The sequence below is a fragment of the Nicotiana attenuata genome, unplaced genomic scaffold, assembly GCF_001879085.1.
Source record: "Nicotiana attenuata strain UT unplaced genomic scaffold, NIATTr2, whole genome shotgun sequence".
In the NCBI taxonomy this organism is placed as follows: Eukaryota; Viridiplantae; Streptophyta; class Magnoliopsida; order Solanales; family Solanaceae; genus Nicotiana; species Nicotiana attenuata.
Window position 1 is genome coordinate 67,244 of NW_017673608.1, and position 14,139 is coordinate 81,382.

The 14,139-nt window shown below is 37.9% G+C and overlaps 2 protein-coding genes across 2 annotated transcripts; one reads left to right on the forward strand and one right to left on the reverse strand.

The window, feature by feature from the left end:
* The first annotated feature begins 316 nt into the window (after positions 1-316).
* On the forward strand, positions 317-1,384 carry LOC109216848. Its single transcript, XM_019381060.1, has 2 exons — positions 317-649; positions 782-1,384. The coding sequence occupies exons 1-2, from the start codon at positions 317-319 to the stop codon at positions 1,382-1,384; spliced, it is 936 nt and encodes a 311-aa protein (XP_019236605.1).
* A 6,553-nt stretch (positions 1,385-7,937) lies between these two features.
* On the reverse strand, positions 7,938-8,596 carry LOC109216850. Its single transcript, XM_019381062.1, has one exon. The coding sequence runs from the start codon at positions 8,351-8,353 to the stop codon at positions 8,096-8,098; it is 258 nt and encodes an 85-aa protein (XP_019236607.1). The 5' UTR covers positions 8,354-8,596; the 3' UTR covers positions 7,938-8,095.
* Between the last annotated feature and the right edge of the window lie 5,543 nt (positions 8,597-14,139).

The window sequence follows — 14,139 nt, forward strand, 5'->3', positions numbered from 1 at the left end:
TGACATGTTTGTCAGAATAGTTAAGATTAGTTGAAATAGTTTTTCCTACTATTTTAATACTCTATCAAATGACTTCCAGATTTCTTTCCATACGACTAATGGCTTTCGGGAAAAAATGTTTTTGTTTATTTTGAAGAATTCTATGTTTATATTTATTATTGCGGCATAGCTAATTCATGTATTTTTATGGTGATTAACTGGTCAATTGATGTTATTATTTTTATGGGATATGATCAGATTGACCCTTTGATGAAAATATTTTCGTTAATTTATTTTACTAGTTCTAATTCATTTATTTTCTTTGATAGTTTTTACTATGTCGAATTTGTCAAAGCTTGAGTTTGTGGCACTTGACATTTCTGGAAAGAATTACCTATCATGGGTTCTCGATGCTGAGACTCACTTAGCCGCTAAAGGCCTTGGTAACACCATTACTCAGGGTAATGAGGCATCAAGCCAGGACAAAGCGAAGGCCATGATTTTCCTTCATCATCATTTGGATGAAGGTTTGAAGGTTAAATATTTAATAGTGAAAGATCCACTTGAATTGTGGACTGGCCTGAAGGAAAGGTATGATTACCTTAAGGCTACGGTATTGCCAAGGGCTCGATATGAGTGGATGCACTTACGGTTGCAAGATTTTAAGACCGTAAGTGAGTATAACTCTGCTGTATTTCGAATAACTTCCCAATTGAAATTATGTGGGGAAGTTATGAATGATGAGGATTTGCGGGAAAAGACTCTTACGACTTTTCATGCCTCAAATATGGTATTATAGTAGCAATATCGTGAAAGGGGTTTTAAAAAGTATTCTGAATTGATCTCATGCCTTCTGGTGGCTGAGCAACATAATACCCTTTTGCTAAAAAATCATGATGCCCGTCCCACAGGGTCAGCTCCGCTTCCTGAAGCGAATATGGCAGCTAGACGTGATAAGTCTGGAAAAAGACGGAATAATAATCATGGCCATATGAATGTACGTGGGCATGGAAATGGTAAGAGACGATATAATAGTCGTCATCATGGTGGTCATGGCAAACGAGAGAACAATATGGGTTCTCAAAACAATCCTTCAAGAGGCAAAAGCGGTAACTGTCACCGCTGTGGCATGAAAGGTCATTGGAAAATTGAATGTCGTGCACCTGAGCATTTTGTCAGGATTTATCAAATCTCCATCAAAAGAAAGAAAAATAATGTTGGAGCATCTTCTGCTAATGCCTCAGTGGAGTCCCACTTGACCTTTAAAAATGATTTTGAGGCAGGGCCTTCAAACAAAAATGATGACAATGCCGAGGCAAATCTTGCTTTGAATGATGATGATTTTCAAGGACTCGATGATCTTACTCATTTGGAAGTTGAAGATTTCTTTGGAGATCAAAACTAAAGTTTGATCATTTTATTGGGGAATGCAATTATGTTGTTATTTTCAATGTTTTTGTCTCGTCTAAAGTTGTTTTTATTTTCAAGTAGTACTTAAGTTGTCTTATGTTGTCGTAGGTGATGTTAGTTTTTCCATATTTCTCATGATGTACTTTTATTTTTTTATGAAGAAATTAAAATTCCCCAGTCTTCAATTGGATCCAAGATGAGTAATGAAGATTTATGTCTTTTGGATAGTGCTACAACTCACACAATATTAAAAGAAAAGAAATTTTTCTCTTATTTAGTTATGAAAAAGGCCTATGTTAATACAATATCCGATAGTACAAAGTTGATTGAGGGCTCTGGAAGAGCGGCCTTATTATTACCTAGAGGAACGATATTAACTATTGATAATGCATTGTACTGTAGTAAGTCTCAAAGAAACTTGTTGAGTTTCAAAGCTATTCGCCAAAATGGCTACCATGTTGAGACATCAAACGAAGGAAAGGTTGAATACCTTTATATTACTACAATAAAAGCGGGTAAAAGATATGTGCACGAAAAATTACCCGCATTTTCTTCTGGGTTGTACCACACAAACATTGGTGTGGTTGAATCACATGCCATAGTAAACAAAAGGTTTACTACTTCTAATGATTTTATCATTTGGCATGATCGGTTGGGCCATCCCGGTTATAACATGATACGTAGAATAATAGAGAATTCATATGGACACATATTGAAGAATAAGAAGATTCTTCAATTTAAGGAATTTTCTTGTGCTGCTTGTTCTCAAGGAAAATTGGTTATTAAACCATCAGCAGCTGTTGGCCCAAGTTCAGATGAAGTTTTGAAGATTGACAAAATGAACTTAGCCATGAACTAGGTCCATCATGTGAGACAGACACAATGTTGATATACTTATACACGTGACATACGGGTGAAGATAAGTCTCAAGGGTCAGCAACAATATCTTCTGAGTTGATCGAAAAGGTTGCATAGGATAAGGAGTTGAAGTCTCCTTATGTGAAGAGAACTATATCCGGATAAAGAATAAGGATTGGAGTTTGAATTGTTCTAGGACTCGAATTTGATGAAGGATTAGCAATTCGAGTTTTAATCAAACTCTGATTACTAACTCTATAAATAATAATGATTGTTCTCTTTTACAGGTAGCACACAAACGCAGAAGTGAAACTAAATTGAAGAGCAAAATAGCAAGGTTTTTGCAAGCAATTTACGTGAGATTCAAGTGTGCAAACCTGAAGCTACTTGGACAAGATAGAAGAACCAATTCCATCGTGTCTTTCTTTTATTCTAGTTCAATTGTAATAGGTGTTTTAAAATTGTACCTTTCATATTTTATTGAAGCAATTGTATTAGGTACTTTGAGTATTCAAGTTAGAGTTAACTTCAAAGTGTCGCAGCAGTTGAGGCTGTGTGCCACACTGGTATTAGAGTTTAATCGTTAGGTTTACAAGAGTTTTGTAAATATTGTTTTGGCTCAGTGATTTTAGTGGAAGTTTTGGAAAATCCTACTGAGTAGTAGGTCGTGGTTTTTTCACCTTTTGAGCCAGGTGTTTTACACGTAAAAATTCTCTGTGTTCTTTATTTTATGCACTCTTAATTCCGCAAACAGTCTTAGTAAGTACATCTAGAAGAACCAGGTTCTTCTAGTGCGAAAATTAGGTACCACACAAATCACCCCCCCTCTTGTGTGGTATTGACGTCTAAGAACATCAAGCTTCAGCATAGACCCAGAGTTCATGAGCTTGGCGGGGAACAGTGACACGGGATGATCCAGCCTGGGCCTTCAACCGCTGATTCTCCTCCTCCAAAGCCGCAACCCGATTCGATAAGACTAAGGCCTCCTGGTCAATCGCGCCAATCCGCTCCTCGAGCCTCGCCTCCCTAAGGGCTGCAGTAGCTCTCTCCGACTCTCGCTCGGACTCATGTACGCGAATTGCCGCCTCTAAGGCTGCTGCACTCGTCAAAGCATCCAACGCTGCCCTCTCCATGCGCTTCAAATCAGCAACCTTGCCTTCCAGCGCAGTCAACTTCCCGCTCCACTCGGCGTTCATCTCCGCTGCTCTGGCCTGGCTCTGCTCAATTTCCAACTGCATTGCTCGTAACTTGCCCTGCAGGTGCTCGCATTCCCAGCGACCCCTTTGCCCACCTCGAGCTCCTCATCCTTCAGGCGGATTTGCTCTTCGAGCTCGCTCTTGCTGCGGAGCACCTGCATTAGCTCCTGGTCCTTTTTCTCCAACTCCTCGCCCAAAGCCCGGTTGCGGGGTTCAGTCCTTAACCGTTCGTACAACTCACGGCACCTATCGCGATAGCGACGGTATTTTTCCAGCATCTGCAAGAAGATCCTCGACCGGACATTGGCTCTGCGAATGTTCTCTACCTCCAACATGTACGTCTGTAAAACAAGAAAGCAGTTAAACTAATGCTCATTCTGCGACAAAGGAGAAACAAATCGAAGTCAGATATAACATACCCGTAAGCCCATTACAGCTACTTCGTCCATCACTTCGACATCTGAAACATTCCTCAGGGACTCGTTCTCGGCTTCCGAATACAACAAGCTGAATTGTGGTACCAAGTTGCCTCCTTGCGTCAACAGGTTCACGTCGGAGGGGATCTCAACGAGACGGGCCGACCCCTCCGCATTAACCACCGAGCGAGTAATGCCTTCCTCAAACATCCGAACATCATCAGGGTTCAAGTCAGACTCGGACTCGTACTCGTCGATCATTACACCCTTTCCCCTCTCCGTTGCCGATGGCGTGGCGCGACCTGCCGAGGACCGTAACGGTACACTCGAGGTCACGACGGCAGCATCAGGGGTCCGATTCTCCGCTACAGCGAGATGTCCTGCATCATCGGCAGCGGGAACTCCTGATTGGGTCGCTACAACAGTAGAATTTTCCTGGCTCTGACTGGTGGGAACAGTCCTGACCATCCGCTCCCCCTCAGCGGTAGACGTCGTAACAACACCTTTCTCTGGGTTTGCTGGGGGTGAATCCAAGTTGATCGCTGCCGGAGGGACCATCTCAAACCCTACCCTCCGCCTCTTCGATGGCCCTTCTTCCTCCCCGGCTGATGGCGAGTCGTTCTGAGGACAGACGGTACCAGACCGATCCTCCTCCGGAGATATAGTCCGGGTCGAAGCGGCCAAAGCCACAGATTCTACCGACGCTTCCCTCGACGGACGGGCTGCAGGTACTGCACTGATACAAGCGGACGCTGACGGCCGACGAAAAGCTAACTGAGGAGCCCTGACTCTGCGAACCCTCCCTGGCCACGGCAAACAAATACTCGAAAGGTAAGATCGAAACGAAAGAGAATGGGTAAAAAACAAGGGCGCTATCTCACCTGTAAGGGGCCTACGTCCGAATCTCATATGAAACGTCGACCATGTGCGAACTCCCGTTGTATGGGGAAGAATGGCCTAGACCTATTCTCGGATCCCCTCCAGTGGAGGCGGGGGCAACTTCTCGACTGTAAAGCATCGAAATAGATCAATATTTACAACATGAGATATAAAGAAAGCGAGGCCAAAGTAGGTACTCCACTAGTCAAGGACGAAGACATACGGGCAAAATTCCATACTTCTGGAAACCCAGTTGGATCCGCCACAAGGTGCTCGGTCCGCACATAGAAAAAGTTATCAAAGAAACGACGATTGGTCCTGTCGTCCATCTTGACCACTAAACCTTTTGACCCTCCGGGACGCGCGTGGATCATAGTGTCGCGAATCTTTTGGGGAGTGAACAGGCTGAGCACATGTCTCAGAGTGACCTCCCGACCGGCTAGCTCCGCGTACTTGATAAACATGAGGAACAGCTTGTACAGGTAAGGAGAGAGTTGGGCAGGACACACCTCATAATAGCGCAGAAGTCGACCACCAACATTGGAAGCGGAAGTGTGTACCCCACTAGGAAGGGGTAAGCATAGAACGAGCAGAACCCGGGACGGTCGATCTGGACCCTATCTTCTCTCTTTGCCGGCACCATCTCGACATAACCAGGAATACCCCATCGTGCCCTTAAATCCGCTATTTCGATCTCCCCTATAAGGGGAGGAATATTTACCTGCTCCGCACCACCATCGGCGCTGAAATCCACCACAGCCTTCCCCGGGCAGGATAAAATTTCCTCTACTGAAGGAACATCTTTGCACTCCATCGGGTCTACGTCTCCGTCTGCCGGAGCAGGGTCCCCGGCCGCCGGAGAGATAGCCGGAATATTATCGTGAGAAGAAGTTCCCGTCATCTTTAACTCACGAAATGAGGAGGGAGGAACTTTGAGGAAGAAGCGAGAAAGCCCAAGATTGTCTCAAGCAAAGGAGTCAAAAAGAGATCAAACCAATAGAAAGGGAGATATTCTGGGAATTCTCTCGGAGATGAGCGATAAAGTGTGAGAAACGAGTGACAAACCCCTTTAATTTATAAGACACAAATTCTCCAGGGTACAAAAACCAACGGTCGCCGCAAGAACCTGGCCGGGCATGAAACGATTCAGCTCCTTGGGAACATGCGCTGTTGTGACCACTTGCACAAAGCTACGTTTCATTTATCTACCGGCTCTTCGGTTTCGAAACCGTCGTGACGGCATAAGAATATTAGAAAGACACCTCCGGGCAGTTTCAAAATTTATAACGCGACCAAAGAAAAACACGCGGATCTGACTCCCTCCACGATTACGTCACAAACATTATCCGTCCGCCGTGGTCGGTAAGATACGACCCCGGCGAACGGAAGTACTAACTGTATTGGTCATAATCTGACCACGCGACCACAACAGCAATGATCCCGTCCCGACCGCCCTGCAGCAGTAATCAACGAACTCGACTTCACCTAATCGCTATTATTTATAACATGAGCGTCGAGGTCAAGGCCTCCCCATGAGGGAAGGTCACCTCCCCGACCCGGCCCGAACAAAATGTGATAAGCATAAGAAGTTCTAAGCTATAAATAGAGGGCAGAAGAATCCCTTAAAAGGGGGAGGGATCCGGAAAAACAGGGGAGAACTCCATGAAAGAGAGAGAGAGATTCCACCTCCAAGGAGGTAGAAAGAATTTGATTGTAATCTCCTGAACCTCTTCAAGGAGAGGCAGACTGAATTTCTATAATCAATAAAACCTCTCAGGTGTCATTTCAATTGATTTTTCTATCTTTATGATTATATTCTTTGATCCAATATTAATTAAGATCGACTACGATTTACCCCTTCATCTATATTGATTGATTTGCTTAAAAAGTGTTAAACAACTTTTGAGTCAAACAGTTTGTAATCTTCTGAACCTCTTCAAGGAGAGGCAGGCTAAATTTCTATAATCAATAAAACCTCTCAGGTGTCATTTCAATTGATTTTTCTATCTTTATGATTACATTCTTTGGTCCAATATTAATTAAGATCGACTACGATTTACCCCTTCATCTATATTGATTGATTTGCTTAAAAAGTGTTAAACAACTTTTGAGTCAAACACCGTTATATCGATCAATCGTACACTTAAGTTAGCCAATTGGTACAAGTCTTTGGTCATCTCCAGCTTATGTTTTTCCATATTTCGTAGACTGTCGACTTAATGCATCAGCCACAACGTTTGCAATGGGATACGGCTAAGTAATCTTTGCACCTTTTTCAATTTTTACTTCTTTAAGTCGTTTTTGCACCTTGCTCAGTCGATCTACACTTGATCTCTTAAGATCACTGGAGACGAGACGAATGTATTGGTCTAAATTTGGCGACTTGGCAGTCACGGCTAAGCGAGACTAAGGACGGGATCGACCGCGGTGTAATAGCTGAAGGCTGCTCTCGTGAAGGTTGATGCCAAAGACGGGCATCTGAGATGAAGAAATAACGGTAGCATAAGTTCATATATGGACACAAGGAATATTCCTTTGAATATTCCTTATTTTTACTTTTTAGGATTTCTCGGAAACATCCCTTATAAATAGGAAGAGATAGAGAACAAAAAGGGGAATCTTGACTTTATGAGAAAAACACAGTGTAAAAGGTTGACCTGAGAGAATATACAAAAATTGTCTTGTTCATTGATTATCTTATTCAAGCATACATTTTTTGCTTCTTTATTCACAAGATCCAAAGATTCCTCAACCCTCTTTATTTCTCGTTTCTCCACGTTGGTGTCAGGAAAAAGAGTCATCCAAGTCTTACAATAATTGGGTGGTAGATTCCTTTTTGTTACTATATTCATAGTCATTATCTACATTTATTGCACACTTACGTTATTGTATTCATGAACATTTAATCTGCACGAGCACATTGATTAACGTTGCTTATCTTACCGACTTCACATAATATTTGATCTAGATTTTATTATTCTTAATTAAGATTCACCCTTCATCTTATCATTAATTGATTTAATTATTAATTGATTTAACTAAAAGGTTCAAACACTTTTTGATTGAACAAGTTATCTACCATTTGCTGAATATTAATTTATGTATTCAGAGTTCTAAAACTAAAATTAAGAGTATCATTTGCAAGCATGTTGAAGTGAATGCAAAATACTAAACGATCTGTCATATCATCATTTCATCAGAATATCAACAGTATTTCTTAGTAATTTTATTTCTCATCCTTCGAAATAATATACATGCTTCTCTTGAGGTGGCATATTTACAACCACAACTATACATTTTTCCTCTTTAGTTCGGCCCTACAAAAATGAGAAACGAGGTTTCTCTAACAAAGATCAGTTAATTGGAACCCCAACAGCTCAAGTACATAACTTTCCTGAAAGATTCTTCAGATTGCTTTGCCTTGTCGCTACTTGCAATCAGTGAGGAAGAAGAAGTAGAAAGCTTCTTAGCTTGAGAGTAAGATCTCATGTTATTCTTTGTGTGCTGAGCGAAGGACCTCAAAGGGTAATTCCACCTACAGAAACCTTGATCTTTTAAAGCTTCCACTGCTCCAACACTCGCTGCTATTATCCACGCTCTCCTGCTTGAACTCATGATATTTGGTTTTCTTTCTTCTAAAAGCTCTTTTATTTTGCTTTGGTTTTAGTAACAAGAAACCTTGCTTTTGGTTTCTGATTTTTTGATACTAGGATTTGATAATTCTGAAGATGATGTTTGAAAATTTGGGGCCAAAGATGAATATATAGGCACAGAAAAGAAGTTGATTGAATAGGAGAAAGAGACATTAGTTAGAGTGCTAAAGATCGTGATAAACCACTGGCTCTTTAGCTAACTGTGTGCTCTCTGTATTGCAGCTAGTGGTTTTTAGCCTGTTTGGCCATGTTTGGCCAAGCTTATTTTTGGGCCAAAGTGCTTTTTTTGGATAAAAGTGATTTTGAACAAAAATTAAGGTGTTTGGCCGAGCTTTTGGAAGGAAAAAAAGTGCTTTTGAGGAGAAGCAGAAGTAGTTTTGGAGAAGCAGAAAGAAGTAACTTCTCTGTAAAAGCACTTTTGAGAAAAATACACTTAGAAGCAGTTTTCAAAAGCTTGGCCAAACACTAATTACTGCTAAAAGTGCTTTTCAAATTAATTAGCCAAACACAAACTACTTCTCACCAAAAGCACTTTTTAAAAAAAGTACTTTTGAAAAAAACATTTATCAAAATAAGCTAATTTTAGAAGCTTGGCCAAACGAGCTATTTGTCGAATAAAGGGGAATGCATTTAGTTACTGGTTTATACTCCCTAATTTATTTGGCTGATTTCAAAAATAATTATGTCAAATTATTTATCATTTTAGAAATTCAAGACAAACTTAAGTATTTTTTTTCTATTTACCTTTAGTAGTATAATTGTTTTGAAGACTACAACAACAACTAGTAGACTTCCACCAGTGGGGTTTGGGGAAGGTAGAGTGTACACAGACCTTACCCCTATCCCGAAGGGATGGAGAGGCTGTTTCCGAGGGACTCTCGGCTCAGTGATAATAGATCCCAACCTTATAATTTTGACACTTGTATTATATTTTAGTATCATTATTTAAAATTTTAATTTAGTATCATTTTTTTAGTTTTCTTTATCTAGCAAGACTATTTTGTGGTTATATCCGTATGCGTACTCGTCATAATTTTAATCTTTTTAATCTCAAGTTCAAATATACTTTTCTTTTATTTTCAATATAGATTTTTTTTGAATTTTAATTAGTTTTCTTGCTTTTGCTATAATGTTATCTAATGTGTAATATTATCAGGTTTTCTTATATTTTTTTTAACTTTTAACTTTATTTAATATTTTTATCCGTCATTACTTTTAATATAATATATGTAGATATGTAATTTTTTGTATTAAATTAAATAAATTTTTATTTTTACAAATATTCATTGAAATTCTTAAACTATTTAAGCTTATCAATAATATTTTTAAGTATTCTATGTTTAATTTATTTTATTTTCTAAAGTAATTCTTAGTAAAAATATCCTTACATTATCTCTAATTTATTTTTTTATTCAATATTTTTAATTTTTTCCTTTACTTGTTAGACTTTAGTTATGTGTCATTATATACATGCATGTCATTTCTTATATACTTAAACAAAACTCTCTCATCTCATATTAAAATAAATTTTATCCTTTTTCTTTTGTATGATGAATTTTTTGATTTTTTCTCTCTATATGTTCCTTAGTTTTAGCATGATATTAAGCTTGACTATCCTCTTTTTAATATATATATATATATATATATATATATATATATATATATATTCTTGTTATTAAAATATTTTCAATAATTATTTATTTTTTTCTCTAACTCTATAAATAATTTATATATTTTATGTAAGGTCTTATTTTTATGCTTGAAAATTTTAATTATTAAAGTGATCAAATCTTTAATATCTTACGTAAATTTTAGATTTATTTTATATTTTAACTTACTACAAAGTATAAATAATCATAGGTTATCTCAATTTACGTAATACTGTATTTTTTTTAATGTTTTATAATAGTTTTAAAATTAATTCTTTAACTCCATATTTCTAGCTACTATAGAAGAAATTTATGAGTGGATCAATATATATAGATTAGATTTGTCTAAGATCTATTTAGATTATTGATCATGCCCAACTATGCCTTATAAAAATGACAATGCGGACGTTGCAAATATAACCTGAGTATTGTGCCCAGAGTCGAATCCACAGAGAATTAACCTATCAATCACTATCTTTAGACCTACTAAACTCTTTAGAATCAATTTCCCAAACGTTGAGAATCACAGTTGATGGTGTTTTTAATAACTAAGATCAACAGTAACTAATAGCTACAAATTAAAGATGCTAAGCTGTAAACAATAATGAGAAAGTGCTAAGGTAATGATTTCCCCTATTGATGGAATTCCTTCTGTTTATGCTTCATACAAATTTACCAACACATCTCTATTAATCATGGACGTTCTTCTTACCGTAAATCTCTCCCGAGTAATCACAGTAATTTACTAGTTGCACTCTCCCGAGATACACTAGCTTGCTTTATTTAACACAATTCACTTTAGACTACACCCAAGGTTTCGTTATCCCTAATCCCGCCTTTAAACCCTCGGTTATTGACCCTCATATACTTTGGGAGTGGTGTTGTTCAACAATTACCTAAATATGCACTCTCTCCCGAGTTATGCACACTAAATAGGCACAGCCAATTGAGGATCCTATCAATTAACTACAACAAACACATAGTTGAACAAATAGAGATTGGAACTAGCAATTTGTATTCATATAAACAAGAAGTTCATCCCCCAATAGGTTCCATCAAAACCTTAGACAAAGGATTTAGCTACTCATAACTATGGGTAAAAACAAACTAAAACAATACTCATCACAAAACTTGCAAGAAAAATCAAAGAAAAGCAGAAAGATGTTTTGGGTGATTTCTCACAATTGTTTTCCTTGCTAAAATATTCTCCAATACCCCCTTTTTCTCCTTTGGGCGAAGTCTAGTATTTAAAATAGGGTTTTGGGCTAAAAATCCCGTATTTTGCACTTAAGTCCCTGAACTTTTCCGCCTCTGGCGCGGTTCTGCCGCGGTCGCGGTCAAACCGCGGCCACACACCTTCTCTGAATCTCAATTTATCCGCGACCATCTTCTATCGCGGTTCTGCCGCGGTCGCGGTGGAACCGCGGCAGTCCTTCTTCAGGCTTGGCTTGAGCTGCTTCGCTTGGTACATTTGGCAAAATTTTACGAATGGCCTCTTTTTCTCCATATTTGATCCCAAAAGTACTGCATAGCCTTCTCTTGTCATATATCACCTGCAAAGCATGAAAAGCACTAATCAGAGCATTTTGTTATCACTTTTATCATCAAAACTATACAAGAAGGTGGTTCTTTAGGGCCTAATTATAGTTAAATTCACCTATTATCAATTACGTATAAGATTCATTCAACTACTTTTATTTATTATGTTTCCATTTATACTTTGTAATTATAGATATTGTCTTAAAATTGCCAAGTGACTTCATTTTAGCTTGACACTTAGTTTAACCACAATGCATACTACCCTACTTTTAATATAATATAGATATAGGTTAAGATTTTAATTGAAACATCTTAGTTAAAATTTACCTAACTGTAATTTACTTTTTCAATTCAACAATTGTTAGGAAACAGTCGTATTCTAGTACTAAAGTAATAAAACATTAAATAAATCTGTTAGGGGACATTATTGGAAAAATCTTGTTGCTGCTTTCCACAAATAAAAGAATTTTTAGGCACATGACAATTCCAAATTTACAAAATTCCATAGGCATATATTCTTGGAGAAAAAATGGTTAAACAAATCTGCGGACCAAAACCACTGGTTTTTCTTTATAGTAAAAGGCTTTTTAAGAGAACACAAAAAAAAAAAAAAATCACACGTGTTGAAGTCCTCCATGCCTTTATAAGGCTGAAAAACCATGTGCATTTCCACTTAGCTTTAGCAACCAAACAAAAAAAAGTATAACAACTTACTAGGGGCATACAAATTAAGTAGGATTTCCAAAGACTTTTTCAATCTCTAATCTTGCGTTGCTTTAGATCAGTAGTTAGTTCCCTCCCCTAAAAGAATTTCCCAGAAAAAGGAAACTATAGACAAGTACAAGGGCTACACTCATAAAGAGAGAACAATGTGCTACATGATGGTAGCAGGAATTAAGCCTTCTCCGGCGAGTTCCTCATCGGGACCCGGCAACGGAGGCCGGCTGAGATGGTTTTCCGGCAGCGGAGATTCAGGGAAGAAAGCATTCATGGATGATCAGAAGCGCAGAGTTAGGGAGGCTGAAAAGACTGAGAAAATTATGCATCTTATCTTCTGGGGACCCAAATAGTCCATCTCTTTCCGTCTGACTATTTGGCCTAATATTATATACGTCGTACTTTTTGCTGTAAATATTTCTCCTCTTCTTTTTCATTTTGTTAGTCTTAAGGTTTGTTTCTCTATGATGAGTCTAATAGCCCGTTTGGCCAAGCCGCAAAAATCAGCTTATTTTGAGAAGTGCTTTTTTTCAAAAGTGCTTTTCTCAAAAATACTTTTGGTGAGAAGCAGTTTGTGTTTGACTAATTAGTTTGAAAAACACTTCTGAGCAGCAATTAGTGTTTGGTCAAGCTTTAAAAAACTGCTTCTAAGTGTATTTTTCTCAAAAGTGCTTTTCAAAAAAGTGTTTTTGGAGAGAAGTTACTTTTTTCTGCTACTCTAAAACTGCTTCTGCTTCTCCTCAAAAGCACTTTTTTTCCTTCCAAAAGCTTGGCCAAACACCTCAATTTTTGGCCAAAAGTACTTTTGGCCAAAAAAGCACTTTTGGCCAAAAAAAAAACTTGGTCAAACAGGCTATAAGGTTGTGGAAGTTTTAAGCTAAATCAGTTAAATATCTTGGAGTCTGTACTAATGTATATTCAAATAGAAGTTTCTCTCTGGTAAATATCTTGGAGTCTTTATTACACTTAATAAACATTTGAAGTGTCTAAATGGTAATTAATGGGTCAGTTGAGAGGAGTCGTTTATATATTTCGCCTTTTTCCCCTATAATGTATAGCTCCCTTTAGTAATTATGCTACATAGACTTCCACACGTTAATTGTAATTTGGAACTTCAATGTTAAGTTTGGGATAATTAATATGCTTGAACTAGAAATAAGTGGGCCCCTTGTTGCTCGAGTGACAATAATAAGCGCATTATTTTACCTTAAAGCATGCCTTGTCACCTCATGATTGCATTTTTCCATATTTTCTTTGACAAAATTTTAGAAAAGATGTGATCATAGCATATATTCTTATGGAAATCTTTATATAATAAATACTACTATGCTTTAGTTCTAGATGATCTTATATTCTCGTGGTTTGAAAATATATAGCCCCTTATGGGCCATGGACTGAAAATTTGTAGTATGATATATTCACAGTTGCATCAGCAGTGTGACGAAAGTTTTGATTCTGGGCATGATGTCTTGATATTGTTCTTAGGTCGATCTACAGTTGGAAGCTTACTTTATGCAGTTGATTAAATACTACTCTATTTTGAGTCAGTTTGCATAAAAAACAATTGAGCATGTGCATTAGCACAATTAATCTCACGGTCATTGTTGCACATGTCCTAGTGATTACCGCAAATTTTCTGTATCACTGTTAAAATAAGGACTGACAAGAACATGTTTTCCTGTTTCGTATCACTTATTTGGATTACTAATTTACCCATATCTCTATTGGCGGAAAATACCATGTTATAAGTTGTAAATATTTAAACTCTAGTCTCTATATTTTCATATTGCTTGTGCTCTTTTGGCCTGTAAGCTATATAGAGGTGCTAATAATTAGGAATGGT

Excerpts from the sequence above, each read along its gene's own strand:
- LOC109216850 (XM_019381062.1), bottom strand. The coding sequence starts at position 8,353 with ATGAGTTCAAGCAGGAGAGCGTGGATAATAGCAGCGAGTGTTGGAGCA.
- LOC109216848 (XM_019381060.1), top strand. The coding sequence starts at position 317 with ATGTCGAATTTGTCAAAGCTTGAGTTTGTGGCACTTGACATTTCTGGA. Across the intron at positions 650-781 it reads GGTTGCAAGATTTTAAGACC|CAATATCGTGAAAGGGGTTT; the intron begins GTAAGTGAGTAT and ends GTATTATAGTAG.